Genomic DNA, 18810 nt, shown 5'->3' with positions numbered 1-18810 from the left:
TATATTTATATATAAATACATAAATAAATAAAAATTTCAGGTATTCAGTTTAGATGATGTTCTTGCTACCTCCTGATACGCTTTGCCTCTGGCTGCTGTAGATTAGGATGCGAGGTTGACACTACAAGTTCAGTCAAACAATAACGAGTATCTTGATCACTGCTGTTGTGAGTGTGAAGATAATACCCCAAGTTATGAAGAATCTTATAGATTATACAGGCCTGCTAGCCTTGATTATAGCATAATATCCTGTAGATTTGATACAACTTTTCTTCCTTTCTCTTTGCATTTTTCATTCGGTAAATCTGTCTTTTCATTTTAATGTGTTTAATTAGATAATGGATGTAAAGTGCTGCAAGGGGCTCACTGACCCTTCAGTAGGTGCCAGACAACCTCAATGCATCAGACAAATACTTCACAGCTCTCCATCAGGCCCACTGTAAATCCTAAATAGCATTTAGAATTGTGAAATAATTTCCCCCAATTCTACCAATATTTAAAGCTATCTCTTCAAAGCTGAATGTGTGACACTGCAGTATTACAGAAGCTCTTACCTGCACACTGTCTAATTTATCTTACTGGAATCCTGCAGGGCAACATAATAAAACTACTCTGAATTTTACTTACAGAAACATACCAGCTGAATTATGTTTCAGCAGACCTCCAGGATCCACTTCTACTGGCAGGTTATTCCCGGAGGCATTGTTTGGCTTTAAAGGAGTCAGGGCATGGATGGCTTTTGTAGGGAAGGGACAAAATCTTGAGACAGTCCTGTTTACGGGCTTCCCTGTGATGGAGAAGAGTTTGGTGGTGCCCTAAAACCTTTCTAGAAAAGCAGCGCTGGCAGGGACATTGCAAGATATTCTAGTCTAACCCTCTGCCCAAAGCAGAAGGATCTCTATCTACACCAACCTGGCACAAGCTTGTCTAACTTGCATTTATAAACTGGCAGAAGGTAACCTTGTTCCACTGCTTGACCACTCGGAAGGTTCTTCCTACTATCCAGCCTATAACTCCCTTTTTGCAATTTAAATCCATTCCCGCTCGTGCTACCCACAAAGCAATGGACAAAACACAATTGTCCTCTATAATAAATCCTTTTCATATTTGAAGGTTATTAAATCCACCCTTCGGTCTTCTCTTCCCTTAGCCAAAACATCTCAGTTCTTCCAACCTTTCTTCGCATTTTCTAGACTTCTAATCATTTTGACTCCCAGGTAAAGGAGGGGGTTTTTATTTCCAACTTCTACTAGATTTTAGTTTAGTGACTCCCTTTGACCGGCTTTGGAATAATACCACCCTTGCAGTCCCCTAACAATGGGGTTTTGTTGCACCATTCTCAGGAGCTTCTGATACTATCCGCTGTCAGAGACATGCCACTGACCTATGTGGACCGCAGGTCTGAAGCCACACGACCAATTCTATCTCCCCCCAGAAATCTGAAAAGAGCTATTTGGGAGAGGAGCTATTTGCCACTACCATTCAGTTTAACAAGGCAGGAGTCAGGTATACATTTTCATTTTATTGTGTGCACTAGATTTCAGGCATTGGCTAATTCATTTTTATGACCAGGTTTAATCCACTTAGGGACATAAAAAAAACCCCACAAAAAGAGATAGCTTTGCAGAAGCATCACAGACAATACCTATTGCTGGAAGAGTATTCTGTTCCAGTCTGGGCTTGCTTGCCTTTAGACTTAAGCAACATTTGTCTCTCTTGCCTTTCTATTTATTCGTTGAAGATGGTTAAATTTACACATCTGAATAATGCTTCTATCAGGTTTTCACCTCCCAGTGCTTTCTCAAGACTTCTTGGAGCCCCTGCTGTGAAAAACAAACTCTAGCTATCTGTACGAGAAACCAATCATTGCAACATTCTCACTCATGATTTGGCCTTGCAAGATACTCAAGAGGGAGCACATTAATGACACAGTAAAGGCAAAACCCACTTTTTTAGGTGCTATGGCCCTGTCAGCTATGCGGAAATTGGCACCTGACAGGAGAGAGCTTTATTTTTATTTTTTTCTTGAGCTTAAATGGGCGCTTCCCATTCTGGATTTTTGCTGCAGCATTGCCCTTCAATAGAAATCAACTGCGCTTAATATGCATGCGACTCCATACAGAAAAGGAAAGATGCATAAATGGTACTTTCAACACATTTACTTGTTGGGTGTTTTTAATGCGTCACCACCTTGCTGCAGTGACAAAAAGGTGTGCTGTTTTTTTTCTCCTACTAGTGCTGCGGCAGGAAAGGATTTGGGAGGGTGAGTTAGATTGTTTTCTGGCGTGTGTATCCTACCCAGAAAAATTAAGTTCTCAGTTATAACCCACTGCCTTTCAGAAAGGGTTGCAGAGATGTAGCTGAGCATTGAACTTGACCTGCAGAACGTGTATTGCTGAACCTCTGCCGAGCTCACAACACCATTTTTTAAGGCAAACACAATTTATATTGAGTTACTGACGGGGAATAAACACAGAATCCCGGGACACCGATATTACAGCCCCTTTTCGGAGCATTAAGTGCGCTATGTCAGAGGAGGCCAAATGCTTTTCTGTTATAACTACCGGTGTTAGTGGAGTTCCCTTAGCAGAGAATTTGGCCGGAGAAAGCTGTCAAACAGATAAACAGGATTAAGGATTGGGACTCTTGTTTTGTCCCTGGCTGTGATTATGATTCACTGCCTGACCTAGAAAGTCCTATGTTACAGCCTGTCTATATACCCATTTATCAATGAAATGGGTATAATGCCTACCTAGTTCAAAGGAAGTTATGAGGCTGATTAATTTTTTGCAAAGTGATTTGTAATGCTCAGATGAAAGCTATTATGAAAGAGTAAGAAGTTTATAAAGGCCACAGATTATGGAGAAACAAAGTTTTGGCAAGAGCTTTTGTCAGAATTTCTGCACAAAAATAAGGTCCTTGTATTTTTGTTGAGAGTTCACTGGCTCCCACAGTGTTTTTTTCCCCCCTCATCTGAAAGTATAAACCTATGTTTGCCGCCTCAATCATTTTCACAGCAATCAGCTGAAATGTCACTGACGGAGAATTATGTCTTCAGAATGGAGTCCTAATGGAATATTTCATAATTGCACCGGGAGATAAAAAGGCAGGAGCAGGTGAACAGTCTTAAAAGCTAGGTTCCTGTATTTGTACAATGTCCTTCTTAATAAAGAGCAAACAAAGTAAAATACCTACATTGCACGGGTAAAATTGTTCCTAAAACAGAATGCTTTCCAACGTTTCCCCTGAGGTCAGAGCATCTAGTTAGAATTTTAAAAAACCCCATGAAAATAAGACGACATTTTAAGAAGCAGTAACAAAGAGATGACTGCCTAAAGTATTCTGGATGGGATACTTCTGGATGCTCTGGGATGAGACCATTTTCCCTTGAAGTCATTTGTTCAAATTCAGATGAGGTGGCCTGGATATGACGGCTGTTTAAAGCGTCTGTGTTCAGTCCAGTGTCTTAGTGGAAAGGCATCAGCACTATCATTGCAGTTGGCACCATTATTGGCAGGTGTTGCAGGCGTGCCAGAGGGACTTGAATGGACATCGCGTAGCATTCCCATCCCATGCTATGGGGTGATGCATCTGGGTTTGAAAGTTCACAAGGGGGAAGCGCTATGTGTATGTGTGCATGCACACGTGCGCTGGGCAATGCTTTCTAGATGCCCGGATTCATTTGGTCTTTTGGGTCCCTTGGGCTTTCAAATCTCTTTTGGCCAATACCTTCACTGATTTTAAACTAACATTTTTGGGAAATGGGAAGGAAATTTAAAAAAAAAAAGCCATCACATTCTATTAAATTCCACAAACTTGGCCTATTAATTGTTAGCTGGTATGCTTTTTCTTGCAAAAAATATGAAATGTTAGCATCAAGATAATTCTCTCTTTATTTTGCTGCCATGAAAGCAGAAAAATCCATTATAGTATGGCACAAGAAAATGACCTTTTCCCAAAGTCCAGCAAAACTGCATTTTGTCTTCCCTTTGCAAAGGCTCATGTGTAAATGCACGTAGCCTAAGCTTTAAGAGACTCTTTAGAAATAATACTACATTAAAGAAAAGCCAGGAAAATTAAACCACAACCAGCTTGGCCATTTTTAAAATTCAAATTGCAGGAGGAGTTGAATGTCTTCAGAATTTTTTTTTTTAATATGCTTAAATCTATGAATAACATTACGAAGGGCTCACGATTTAGCTGAAATTTACAGGTCATCATCATTTTTGCCACTAAGCTGTATGTTCATTTAGTTATAGGAAATAGGATGTGTGTATTTAAAAATCCTCACTTCTGTCCCTTTTGTACTGACACTGCCAGTTGTGGATAATCATTTATTAATGACTGAATTATATACAAGTACACCAGACTTCATTAGAAAACGGCTCTTGTCTTCTTGCACGCATCTCCTCAATTTCATCTCCCAGTGCAATTACAGAATATGTCACTGGGGCCCATTTCTGAGATGGGCCATGATCAGAGTCTTAAGGTTAGTCTTCATATAGTCGCATTCATTTCTCTAAGGTGAAAATGTACGATAATTTAATTAAAGGAGAGCAAAGGGCTGCATGAATGTGCTTATTTCAGGTTTGGCTGTACTTATTTCTGTTGAATTTAGGTTGATTAGGAGCAGGCCTAAGCCAAACTGAAACTCAAACCAAAAGTGTGTGTCCACACAGGGGTTTGAGCCAGTTCAGCTGGTGCAGGTTTTCATGTTGCTACGGCCTCAGTCAAAGTAACTGCTTTTATTAAGATATTCCCTAGGAAATCTAGTTTGCTTGGTGACTGCTTCGTAACTGGGACAGAAATAATAAATTCTGTGTAATGCACAGAAGTACTTTGCACAGAAGTACTTTGGTTAGTACCAAGTAGTTAAACAGTGGTTAACTGCAGGAGTGAATATGCACACAATACAAGTTTAATTTTCAAGTTGCTAAATGTTGGGTCTTTCTTTAATCTTTTAATATATAAGATCAGGCAAGAACTTTTCCATTTTCTAGGACTGGCTGACTGAGCCCAGAGGCACAACAGAAATCAGGTGCCTCAAGCTGACCTGAGAGGGAATTTAGGGCCTCCCCCGTCCACCAGTGCAATCCTCAAAACCCGCCCCTGAATCCTTGGGTGCCTGCGGACTGTAGATGCCCGAGTTTCCATCATTCAGGTTTCTCAGGTGCCTAGATGCACATGGCCACAACGACCTCCCTTTTGGTGGGGCTCAGCCGTCCCAGCATCTCTCCAAGGCACAAGCCTAAAAAAGTGAGGCTCTTCGGCTGCTCTAGCCCCTAGTGCATATGATCAATGCAGGTGACAAGACATGCTGGTCTCTGCAGCGCTTGCTTCAGAAGCAACCTGCACAGTAATATACGTTAGGTAAAGAAAAGTCAACCCAAGAGAAATGAGGGAAAAAAAGCCAATCCCGACAGCCTCAACCTAGCTACCAAACTCTCCTTGTCACTAGTTTAGCCCCAACCCTTCAGCTCCTGCTCTGACGAGTGCTATGGTGACGTTACGTACCACCGCTGCAGGGTTCTTTTGCAAACTTGGTGTCTAAGGAAGCCTGAAATAAATGGAGAATCGACACAGTGGTTTTATTGAATTAAATATTAAAACAACCAATACCATTTTCATTGGGTTATTTATTATAATGCTTAACTCAATAAAAGCTTCAGGTTTTGAATGTATTCCTATAACCTCCCCGCTGAGAGAGAAATCGCAGTTTCAGTTTGGTGTGCTACCTTGCCCTAGATAAAACATAGTGCGCTACGCACGGGGCTTCGAAAATAAGCTCTAGTAGGGTGCCAGCACAGCATAACTAGGCAATGAACAAACTAGCATGTCCAAAATAATTTTGGAAACATTATTGATGGCAGTATTTTTGAGTAAATAGTACCCCCATCACTTAAAAGGGACTTGAAATTAGCAGATGAATCTAGCAGCTTCCAAATTTGTACAATCACCAAAAAAAAAAAAAAAAAATTAGAGCAATTTTAGATAAATAGTACAAAAATGTTTCCTGAAAATCTTTAATCTTACTCAAATGCTGCAGGCTTCTGTGTGACTTAGTGATATTAAACACTGACTTGCTAGAGGTAAGGATGCAAGCTTAAGAACATCTTATCTTGAGTGACCTATTTTCTCACTGTTTGTTCAACTAAAGAAAATACAGCAATTTTCCTATTTAAGGTTTTCATAGCTGCATTTGTGAAATACATCCACAGAATATGATTTTGGACAGGATTTAAAGATTTCAACACCCACAAACCCCCCCCCCCCCACTTGTTTTATCCCTTCTATAGTTGAAGATTTAAACATATCCATATTACAGGTTAAATGCAATGTATTTTTAACAAGCATATTGCTATTGTGCTCATTCATTTAAATAATTTATACTTATTTATGACACAAGGTTGTCTATTAATGCAAGCAAACCCTGTCTATAAGCAATCAAGCTGGTTTTTTTACAAATAGTAGGTTAGGGGCAATCCACCCCTGGAGGAAGTTTTCCAACTAACTCCAGCTACATTTTCAGTTGCATTCACCTAGATATTCAGTTGTATTCAGTATCACTACAGCAGGTCCACATGATTACGGATAACCCAACTGACTTTTCTTTTGTTGAGAAGCAATTGCTAAGCTATGACCAGATGCTGAGGTTGTATTACCTCTCCTGTCCTCCTGTCTGTTCACTTTGAACCACCCCAAGATTTTTATTTCTCTTGAAAATTGTATATTATCTGCCTGCTACCCATTTCAAAGGATTATAGTTTCATAGTTTCATAGCAGCTAGGGTCAGGAAGGACCTGAACAGATCATCTAGCCTGACCCCCTGCCACAGGCAGGAATGAATGCTGGGTTCACAAGACCCCAGACAGGTGATTATCCAACCTCTTCTTGAATTTGGCCAAGGTAGGGGTGAGGACCACTTCCCTGGGAAGTTGGTTCCAGATTTTGGCCACCCTAACTGTAAAATATTGCCTTCTGATCTCTAACCTAAACCTGTTCTCCATCAGCGTATTACCATTGTTCCTTGTCACCCCAGGTGGTGCTGGGGAGAAAAGGGCTCTTCCTATTTGATGCTGATCTTCCCTGATGAGTTTGTAGGCAGCCACCAGGTCCCCCCTCCGCCTCCTCTTGCTGAGGCTAAACAGGTTCAGGTCCCTCAGATTAACTGATCTCAGACAAAAAGATGTCTACAGGTTTCTAGCTGAGGTATTAGCCTCTGTCTCAGATCGTTATTTCATCTTCCAGACTTTGAATCCTAGGTAACTTTGTCCAACCCTGGAATACGGCTTTGACATTCCAAGTCAGACCTTCAACTCTGCTTAAATTTCTGTCTTCATCCACATGTTAGAAATGTTATACAACAGATCACTTAATTCCTTTTTTTGGTTCATATCACTAAGAGTTTTGTTGTTTTAAGTCACTTAAACTCCCCCCCACCTTTATCTTTTATCTACTTTTCTCACAAGCCAACTCTTCAGAATTTGAAAACTCTTGAGCTACTCAGTCCAGCTAAGTTCACTATTTTGCTTGCTATGATAATATTAAACAATGGTGTCATGCACACAAGCTTAACAGTTCTCCCTTATTTTGTGCTAATCCTGAAGCTGCTATACTTGAAGGCAAGAGAGGAAACCCCGCTGACTTAACTGCAAACAGAATTAAGGCAACATTAACATAGTCGAATCTGTATCCAGACGTATACTTCATAAGAATGTGCATAACTTTAAATATATGCTAAAGTGCTTCGATGAATCAGGGCCCTAATCTACAAAGTGATTCTCTTCCCCAAAATGAAAAAAAAAAAGGAAAATTCTATTGTATCCATGGAAAAGTTAATTGCAAATAGAATTAATTACTACAGGACATTTCCATTCAGCATTAATCTCAGCTCCTGTTAGCTTCAGCAAAGTCAACATAAGCCAAAAGAACTGAGGATCTCATTACAGCAGGCCCCTCACCTGGAGAAATCCCATCACAAAAAACACTTCTATCAGATGGTTCAATATTTCTACACACCTTTATTGCTAACAGATATTAAAAAGCAAGCACGCAAAAAAATCCTGCTTCCAGTTGATTGCTTCCAATCTTTTCTTAGCAAAACTATGTTCAGAAATTAATCTGGACAAAGAAAGTTATCTTCTAAGAGCAAGTTTCACACTTCTTGTTTAAGCATATAGTGGCACCTGTTCCTAAAACCCCATGGGACCTTCCTGGATAATTTATAGTACTGGTTCATCTTTCTGATCGGCTTGGAATCGAAACCGATTTCTGTTTTTTGATCGGTGTCTAGACTTCATTAGTTTTCCACTCTTCTGAATTAGATGAGTTCCAATAAGTGTTCTTATGGGCTCTCATTTTGGTCTTAGGAAGCCAATCCCATTCCCATTGAAATCAATCCTTTCCATCAAAGTAAATGGGTGCTGGCCTGGTCCCTGTGTTCTGAAGTGGCAATCTGTCCTCCGTAAGAGGTATTAGAGGACAACAAACTTGGATTTTACAGGCATAGAGATTATCTTGTTATTCCCAACAAAGTCTAAGTGGGTCTGAAGTCTACAAACAGACACCTCAAACTACAGACTCATTATGCTTGCGACAGATTCCTAGATTAGATGGGGGCTGTTGCGGTCATCTAGCCTGACCTCCTTTGTAACGCAGACTACAGAACTTCCCCTGAATAGCTCTGATCGCGACGAAACAAACAGCCTAAACACGGAGACTTCTCTCTCAAAGAAATCTGTCTCAAAGGCAATCATCTTCCATCTTCCAGTTTCTTTAAGTCAACCTCTAGGGCTGGCTATGTAGTTTTTGGTTAGCCTTTCGGATCTCTGCAGTCTCTCTCCCTCTACCGTGGGACAAATCCAAAAAGAGCTGACGACAAATAAAAGCTGATCAATTTTGAAAGCTCCCCTTTTGTGACTGTAACCAAGGAAATACTTTGTGAGCCTGAGCTGATGAAAGTACCTCAGCCAGAAGATTAGGTGCTAATTCTAAGCAAGCATTACCTTTGCACTGTAGATGTTTTTCATGAAGCCTTATACAGCAAAATACTGATTCCCTGAGCTGTGCCTATCTTGCACTGAAAACACAAATTTTGAAAAAAAAATAAAAATATTATGTCCATGACACTGTTCTCAAAAATCATTTATATTAACTTTAGAAATTGTTCACTGAAATCTGCTACTCAGTCTGCTTTCCTTAGATTTTGCTTGTGTGCTGGAAGAAATTAAGAGTAAAGGTCTACTTCAGTCCAGGACTTGTCAGACTGATTTCAAAGGGCTATCTGAACTGTGATTCTGTTTGACCTGATTCAATATAGACATATATGGCATCACTGTGGTTGACGAATTCAGCACCAAGTTGGAATAAGATGAACATTTCCAAAAGGATCCACTGATTTAGGATGGTGTATGACTCGAGAGGGTATAGGTTCTGATTTTCAGGGGCATCTAGCTGTCCTGGTTTGAGCTGATGCCAGATTAATCTGGTTTGGGCATAAAACTCAAGATAATCCAGTTATAGAGGAGAGTGGGCATACTCTAGCAAAATCATATGGACTTTTGAGGAAAAGAGTGCCCCTGCCACGGTTTCATTATTTTCTGCTTATTGTCACAAGTTCCCTAGACTTCTGAATTTAAATGAATACTTCTAGCACCTGCAAACCCCAAGAAAAGCAACTTTGACTCCCAGCCCTTTGGTATTTTCCAGCAGTCATGGAAAGCCAACAAGCAACCCCACCTCCCCTTGTAAAGATGAGCATTTCTAAATGCTGCCAGGGCATGGGGAGGGGAAGAGGCAGGGAGCGTTGCAAAGAACTGCAGCCCATCTCAGGCGATGAAAAGCAGAACAGGACTGATGAAACAAATGAGATAAGACACTAGGTCGTACAACCCCATTCATACTGAATAATTTTATGTCAATTTTCAAGCCATTATTTAACAGCACATGTCACGTTTTTGTTTGCTTTTCTGTACATCGTGAATTATTTGGTACTTTTGCATTAGTGTGCATTAGGATAAACCTGTCTAATCTTCCCCATAACATGCATTGTAGGGAGAGCTCCCCCAATCTGACGACTGTTCCTTTAATCACAAAATGGTCAGACACAGGATCCAATCACTGCTGGGGCCGTGGTAGCGAGTGACAAATCATTCCACTTCTGAAAATTATTAATCTTCATGGCACTGTGCTTGTGTGCTATGATTTACTGAGAATGAAATAACCCCACAATGCTCAATTTAAAATTGGACACTGGTTCTGAATAATGACACACATTTACTGATGTGATAAAGCAGTTGAATAGTGTGGGTTCATTTGTAATGGAGGGAATGGCTGTACTATCAGGGATCAGATTGATGAATGTGAAGCTAAAAAAAAAAAAAAAATCCAAGGTAAAATGCCTGGAAATTGTTCCTGTTTGGAAAAGCAGCTTTAACAATTACGCTGTTACTGACATCCCATAGCTTTTTGAAAATAGCTCCCCCCCCAATGGATGTGCCATTCTAGGGGCAAATAGAGGCCTTTTTTTCCTAAGAGCTAAGGCATCACCTCTGTGCTTTGGTGCTGGGGTTCACCAGCTCGCTCTGCAGCTCCAAGTCCTTGACTGAGCCTACTTTGGCGTGGCTAGGGACACGGATACGGAAGGCAGGAAGGGCGATTGCCACAGACCACCATTTGTTTGGGGACTGCTGAACGTCCTCCACCGAGGGTGCCAAATATGACTGTGTGGGGAAGCTGCGTCAGGATTTTGTCGCATCTCTATTAAAACCTGCCTGGGTTACTGTATACCGTCCAAGGCACATATTTATGCATGGCATGTTACAATCCAAAGGCCCCCATTTCTCTCGGGGGAGTGGAGGCTATTCTTCATAAATGTTCCCCCAAGTCACTGGGCACAGCGAGTGAAATGCTGCGGCCTGTGTTTCTGCACTTTCCCTGTGCACAGAAACGTTGGCTGCTTTTTCCTTTCCTGCTGGCAATGTTTATCCTGCATCTGCTGCTTGTGCTCCTCCACTAGTTTTAGATCCCCTCGCATTTAGCAGTCCAGCAACACACCGAGAGACCCTTCTAACTGAAAGATTAAGAGGCCAGAATCAAAGGTGGTATAAACTGGCTCCCCTTTATTCAATGGAGCTACACAAATTCTACACCAGAATATGCCAGTAACTGCTACTGCAAAAATAACCACTTTGTGAAGGTATTTCGGAGGATCTCAGTAAAGAGGAAGGAAGCTTTATTTATCTTTCTTATTATTTATGCGTGGATGCTTTCCACCCAACCAAAGGGCAATGCACGTTTTTCTATGTTGGTTGTATGAATACTTGATCTGAGTTTACAATATACCATCCTGTAGGCATGTCTACATGTGGTTTTAAGTGCACCTATACGTAATGTGTATTAGGCCAATGTGCATTAAGGTGACTTGGGCACACATCTACATGTGCACGTGCTAAGGTGCATTAACACAGTGTGTAGACCTATTTGGGACTGAAGTTAGTCCCAAATCAGTCGACATGTACAGCGTTAATGCGCCTTAGTGCATCTATATATGCGTTAAGGTGCTTTGTCGATCTGTGCCTAAATTTAATACCTGCTTTTGCAGGTATCAAATTTAGACATGAATAGCCTAAAATCGCCATTTTTAAGATGCATTAAGGGTGCACATGTGTAGATGTGTGCCCTGAATGCACCTTAAATCAGACTAAAGAGCCTTAAATTGGCACATGTAGATGAGCCGAGTTCCTAATATTAGTAAAAGAATAAATGATGAAGGGGAGTGAGGCAGGAAGGGGTTATGCAAACACTGAGCTGAGTCTTGTCTGTTTTGTATACATATTTCACTTAAAAGTTTCTAGCTTTTTAGTGAAACATCTATTCTTAGTTGAAAACTGGGAGTGTTTTTGTGTTTCAATTTGAGAAGGGAAAAAATCAATTTTCAAGCTACAGTAACTATAACTAATTTTTTAAGTATTTATATTTACTGTTCAACTGAGGCCGCAAAGGACTCACTGTGCTCCCTTGTTAAATGTAGGATAGGCATATTAACTAACTGGACATTGTGGCCAATCAATTAGATAAGCAACTTAAAAAGGCCTTTGCTATTCATCATGCTGTGGCTGGCACACATGTCTGGTTGTATGTTGTTTCCAGCCCCTCCCCTTCATTAGAAAGCCCTTCAGGCCAAGGATTGAATCTATACAGTGCACAATGGGAAACCCGTCCTGATCAAGTATTTCAGAATAACCGGCCTCTCAATGCCAGCTCACGGTGTTCATGGGGCTCTACGGCAGTCAGACTGAAAGCAGCAGAGGATGCAAAGAGGGTCAGCTTCCACAGCCCCTCTGCTAGATTAATGGGGGACCCAGAAACCCTAGAAGTACCAGCTCTCAAGCTCCAAAGCTCCCAGTTTAGCAAAATATTAAGGAACTGAGTAGGCAGGCTGGAAGGTTTCTGATGGAAATCTCCCTGCCAGATCATCAAAATTACATTTCTGAAAAATTATTCCATTTTGACATATTGGAAACTGTTTCATTCAGATTTTTCTGGGGAGAATTAATAATAATAATAATAATAATAATAATTAAAAAAAAGCAGATCATCCTTGAGTTCTTCGATCAGGTCCCAAGAATATGAATCTGCTGTCATTGAAATAAGTCAGCTAAATTCCTCCCAGTTTCAGCAGAAGCTGGTCCGTGCCCTCATTCCATATTTAAAAGACTTTTATTAATTTATGAAGAAGACAAAAATCTTTCTTGTTTGGAAATCAGGTTTCAACTCAAAATGAACCAGACGAGGCCCAGGAGGACTGCCAGGCAGGCTAGTGGCAATGCAGCGTCTGCCCATATCATTTTTAAAGAAGCATGCCTAACATCCTCTTGGCAGTTTCCAAAGCAAGGCCACCTATCGCATCAGCACCACCACTGAACTCTATTTGAACTCCCAATTTGGAAGCTGTGGGGTCCTCGTTGGGACAAAAATGGAAAAGTCTGAAGTGCTACTCCTGATGCACTAGCCTACTCTTACGTCAAAGACACGCTCAGTCTCCGTCCTATGGCTGTGTATCACAAGCATGCTCAGAAACCTATCCTTGGGCATGAATGAAATGAATGACACTCGTAGTCGACTTTCCAAGGACACTTGCGCACACCTCATGGCCGCTTCATCCTCCAGTGCAATTTGAAGTGGGCGTCAGTCTCAACACCGCCAAAGCCCAGGCCTTGGAGTTCACGGCCAGAAACGAGAAGAAGTCTGACTTGTGACTTACTACTCTGTCTGAATCGAATCGGTGCTGTTAATCCTTCACTTTTATGAGCATTAAACTATTGTACTATGCAATCTGTCGGTGTACACGTTTTAAGTTCCCGTGCAGAATAAAGGCAAAGAAAAGTCATTTAAACGTATTAGGAATCCTGATACAGAACAGTGTTAATTGCAGTTTGAGAGCTATGATCTGCGTACGCTTGATTCAGAAATAGAGAAGTTTTACCTGCATTTTGTAGAAATCTCTTCCAGTTAAACATTGTACTGGGTGTGGTCTTAATGCCTAAATTCAAGAAAAGAAAGGGGCAACATGGTTTACTTGACGAAGGGTAGCAGAACAACGATTCCTGAAATCTTGTTTGGAGCAACAACTGCTCTGTCAAACACTAAATTCCAGTTTCACTTGCTCCCATGTCAAGCTCTTCCCTTCCCTCCCTTAATCCCTTGCGTGAATGGATTTTTTTGTAATGTTCAACTTGATTCTACATAAAATGCTGTTCTAGTTTAAGTATCGATATCTGCACCTTGGGCCAATTCCCATCTGAAGGTATAACTCTGCAGAAGTCAAAGGAGCTATGTGCCCACTTCCATCAATGCAAATCTTACCTGACGGTGAGAATTTCTTAGATCTATCCCAAAGCAAACACCAAGATATGGGACAGAGCATCAAACCCCAATCCTTTAATGTGAGATTAAACTATTAAATGGCAATACTCCTATTTTACCACTTACTAAACTATAACCCAATCATAAACATTTTGAAAATTAAATTGTTACCTTAGAAGGCCCAAGTTAAATATGCAAAATGTTATACTTTTCACCTTAGAAAACTGGGTATTTTAGGTATATGAAACAAATATCAGACACTGAAGCAGCTACATTTAAAATGGTAAATCAGATTTTATTTGTTGCTAACTATCACCCAGAAAACCTCAGATAGGTATATAGCGCTCTGCAAACATCTAGTTCATATTCCCTGTACTATTTGTGTGGCCAAAATTTTCAAAAGCAAATATTGATTTCCAATGCTGATTTCTGATTGCTGATTTCTGATACTGATTTCTCAGGAACCTGATTCAAGACACTGGGGCCTCATGGTGGCCCGAGCTTTAAGAAAGGGACACTCGTCACTTTTTTTAAAAGTCAGGTTTCAAGAGTCTGATGCAAAGCTCATTGCCTTCAGCCAGATTTGGATAAGGGCCATATATATAGTAAAAGTCTCATGTTCTTTAGTGGAGGTGGGATTTCAGTCTAGATGTCTGTTTCAGGAAAAAATATCTGTTTCACCAGAAAAATGCATGGAGATAAGCATCACGAGAGTAGTAAGTAGCAAGATTCAAAGCAAGCACATACTGGACTGAACACTTGAAAGCTCTTACCTTGAGTCTGGACGCATATTTTGCTCCCAGCATAGGGCTTCAAAGGAAGGAGGAAGAAAAGTAAATTTGATTGCTTATAATAAAAAACATTTAGTTGCAGAAAAAAAATCTAGGTCACTAATATGTTCAGCTATAATAGTTGCCTGATCAGTAATATACAGCAAAAGAGACCATTAGAAAGGAACATTTTTGCAAGGTCAAAACCACAACATGATCAGTGATTTAAATTGGGTTTAATCAATATGTACAATGTGAACCAACTAATTTTGTAATTTGGTACAATTACCAGGTTAGTATAAAGCATACTTTCGACTTGCACCAGTGACATTTCTAGTATCCATTAATCCACTGTTGTATCGAAAGGGAAAATATTGCCTTAGAAAAACGGTTTTCAAGTAAAGAAAGGCTGAAGTTTCAAAAATTCTGGGTCAATGCTGGTTTCAAAGCAAGAGACTCATGGATCTATAACTGCCTTTCTCGAAGAAGAAAAACAAAGCCCACCCACTTCTATCACCTTGTCGGATTGGTGTTGCACTTATAGATGAGCTTATCTACATAGAGAAAGGGATCAATATAGCTTCATCGATTTCATAGACATTAGGGCTGGAAGGGACCTCGAGTCCAGCCCCCCCGCCCGAAGGGCAGGAAGTCAGCTGGGATCCCAGCAAGATAAGCATCCAATTGACTGTTGCTGTAGTACAACAATTAGTTATTCTGGGAAAACTGGAATTTCAAAGTAATGCTCTGCATGGACATGGTACTCTGGAGTGAAAGTGATTTGATTTTGGAAATTTCACTTCTAGGTTATTCCTGAGTGGCTATGCTGGTCAGCGCACACCACATTTGCAAGACCATCTTCTGTCAGTAGATTCCACAGGAATTCAAGCTGCTAAGTTAGCTGCATCCTATATAAGTCGTAAAAACAACCAAGTGAGACTCTAGTCATGAAGTATCCTCAGGTCCCTTTTGTATTCCCAAAACAGCATTAGAAACAACCAGAGGTTGCTGCGTGCTTTTAGTATGTCGAAAATGTTGTGTTCACCCAAACCCACCATTGCAAATATCTTATAAGTGCTGGCTACAAGCCCTAAGAGGAGGTATTACGCCTGAATGTGTCAACATAACAAAATGGATTATTATTGTGCTGCTGTCAGATACAGCAAAATAAATAACATCTAATCCTAAGGTAGCACTCTTTTGGGGCATATCCCCACGAGTGGGAACATCCATTTTCCTGGGGACAAATAGCAGCACATATTTGTGCTGCTTGTCCCCAGGCAGGTCCCTGCTCACATGTTCTGGTGCATGGCAAACTGCCCCAGGTCGCGTAGGGGAAGCTGGGGCCAGCACCTAGGCAGCTTCACCTGGGGCTCTTTGGACCTCCTGGGGCTGCAGCGGCAGCGATCTGGGCATGTGGAGCCTGGCCAGTAGCAAAAGCATGGCTTCAGATGGCCAGGCTCTGGTTTCTGATGGCACACACTGTAGCCATGTACAGCGCACCACTTTTTTTTCCCATGGTGTTTTTAGATATCAGGATGCAACACAGCAAATGGATCCGGGTGCGCTCTGTGGCAACTTAGAAGGCTTTGAGGTGCCCCAAACCACGTGTGCCCACTCATGTGGATCCAGCTTTTGGCCCCCAAATGCTGAAACACTTCATAAACTATCTGGAGGATACCAGGAAGGGCACTGGCCATTAGTTAATCTATGCATCAATTTTCAGAACTACAGCAGTCGAAAAATTTGGGCCAGGTACTGACACAAAGGCCAGGCTTACCTCAGCTTCTGCTGAGAGTGATGGTAAAGCTCCATGTGACTTCAGGAGGAGCTGTGAGACCAGCACTCATTGCATCTGAAAAACTCCTCCTTACTGTCATCTTGTTACGAACATGTGCAAAAAGGCCAGGTCCTCGGCTCTGTAAAGCAAGTAGCTGTGTTGCACTGGCTTTATGCCATCAGAGGATCTAGTCCAAATACTTCAACAATCTTACTTGAGCACCAAAAAATGCAGAGCAGTTACACGTTTAAAATGGGGGCAAAACTAGTATTTTGTATTACTAAAATATGCACACGCAGGCATTCACAAGTGCCTGATTGCATGTATCTATGTATATTTGGTGTAGTGCTCTGAATTTGCTCGATATTTTTTTCACTTGGCATGAAACAACAGCCCCGTAGGATCTAGCATAACCTTTGCTTGGCAGCTAACTTAGGAATCAAGTGAATGTGCAAAATCACTAACCTAAAAAAAATTGTAACAAAATCAGTTGTGGATTTGATAGCACCTGGGCGAACATAGCTCATGAAGCTCTATAATAACTCAGAGAGATTTTAAAATGGCACATATGGAGAGCGCGCTACTTCAAACATGGCATTTATGCTATCAGATAGTCATTTTGGTGGAAATGAAGATTAATGCAAGATGTGTAAGTGATCTGTGCACTGATCTTAGATTTAAAAGGTTATTTAAAGGACCACATCCCCTTTATCTGCAACTTGGCTTGCAGAAAAGTAGAAGATACATAAACCAGGGAAACTCTAATAAGATGCAAAGGGAAGTTTAAAGTGTCCAATATAATGCAAGTGTTTAAATTGCATCATCTCATTTAATTTTTTTCAACATGCAAAATGACACCCTTGTTTAAAAATAAATCTGGGTTTATGTAACATGAAATGGCAAGGCCTGGTCTATGTATTTATGTACACTTTAGTGACTCAATGGGCCAGTTAGCATTCGTTATTCGTCTGATGCTGTGAGGACCTGAATACTTTCACAGATTTAAAGTGCATAAGAGACCATTATAACTGTCTGGTTTAAACTCCTGCATGACAGAGGCCATGAAATTCACCCAGTAATATCTGCATTAAGATTGATAGCTGTGGTTGAACTACAGCATATTTTTTTAAGATAGCCCAACTTGATTTGAAGACTGACTTGAAACTCCGTTTTCTCCTGTGTCCAAGCTTGTGGGACTCGCACGAGTCTGTGGGGACGTACTTGGTTGGCATCTTGCAGAACTGGGACCTGGCTTTATTTAACCCATTATAAATGTAACAGATATCAATGTACTGTATAAGACTTATTTTACGAAGGGAATTATATCAATACTGTTCTTTAAAATATTCCATCTGATTCACATACAACAGAAAGCTTTTCCATCTCAGAGCGATCAGAAATAAACTCAGAGCCTTATTCTCCTGTCCCTTGTAGGATGAGAATTTCATATTTCCCTGTGTGTTACAAGAGGTAGGTCATGTGGCTTTGTAGGTGAAAAAGTTATTTAATCCTTACACAAAAATAAATCGCTGTACATTGTACAGTTTGGCAGCTTTGGGTGGGATGTGATTGTTGTGGAAACGGAGCTAAATTCTACTTCTGGACATTGGAGTGGCTTGATTGCATGCCAAAGAAGCAACGATATGAGCCTGTACTATGGTTGGTGCAAGTCTAATTTACCCAGCCCTTGTGCAAAGTAGTAGTAGGAGCAGTCTGCGAAGGAAGCAGGTTAGTAGGTCTGGGGACTGGAATCGTTCTCACACATCCTCAGGGAGACTCTGATGTCTTGCCTGAGACTATATGATTTGCAGAATGGTGCTTCTCCTTCCTTGCAAGGAGCCTGAATAAGGAAGGAGGGGCAGCTTCTGTTCGGCATTTTCTGTCCTTCATCCAGAGTCATCCAAACTTTTAAGCACATGCTCGGTTAACTGCAGTCAACGAGATGCAAGCACACGGTTAAAGGTAAGCACCTGGTAAAGAGCTTTGCTGAACTGGGGTCCTTTCCAGGTTCTCCAGTGAATGAATGTGTTTTACCCTGACAAACCCATATGAACATACTATAGAAAAATAAATGGAGCGTGTGTGGGGCAGGGCTGACCACTGATAATACTTTGTGATGGTCTTTTATTTAAAGAAATGCGGAGGGAAATAGTTACGGTGTGATAAAACTGCCAATATAGAAGGTCTTGCTTCTGAGCTGACATTATAATACTAGAATGAAACATTGATCATAACCACAAAGTCTTTTCAATATTTTCAACACATTTAGATTATGCATTATTAACAAGTTGTATTATGCACTTCATAATTGAAGATAATTAATCCAATACAATAAAAAGGTTTGAATACCATACAATTTCTTACATGTTAGTAATTTAAATTCGTAATTTACTG

General features: G+C 40.7%; 1 protein-coding gene across 1 annotated transcript in view; it reads right to left on the bottom strand.

Annotated features, from left to right (window-relative positions):
• Window positions 1-18810, bottom strand: part of GLT1D1 (glycosyltransferase 1 domain containing 1) — an 87386-nt gene that overhangs the window by 38195 nt on the left and 30381 nt on the right. The window contains exons 5-6 of the mRNA XM_019539388.1: window positions 14640-14676; window positions 13487-13543 (exon numbers count right to left, since the gene is read on the bottom strand). Of these exons, the coding sequence (XP_019394933.1) occupies window positions 13487-13543; window positions 14640-14676 (94 nt within the window). The remainder of the gene's footprint in view (window positions 1-13486; window positions 13544-14639; window positions 14677-18810) is intronic.

Source organism: Crocodylus porosus, unplaced genomic scaffold (assembly GCF_001723895.1).
Source record: "Crocodylus porosus isolate Cpor-Errol unplaced genomic scaffold, CroPor_comp1, whole genome shotgun sequence".
NCBI classification, from domain to species: Eukaryota; Metazoa; Chordata; order Crocodylia; family Crocodylidae; genus Crocodylus; species Crocodylus porosus.
The sequence above is the reverse complement of the archived record's forward strand: the minus strand, read 5'-3'. Positions and strand labels throughout refer to the sequence as shown.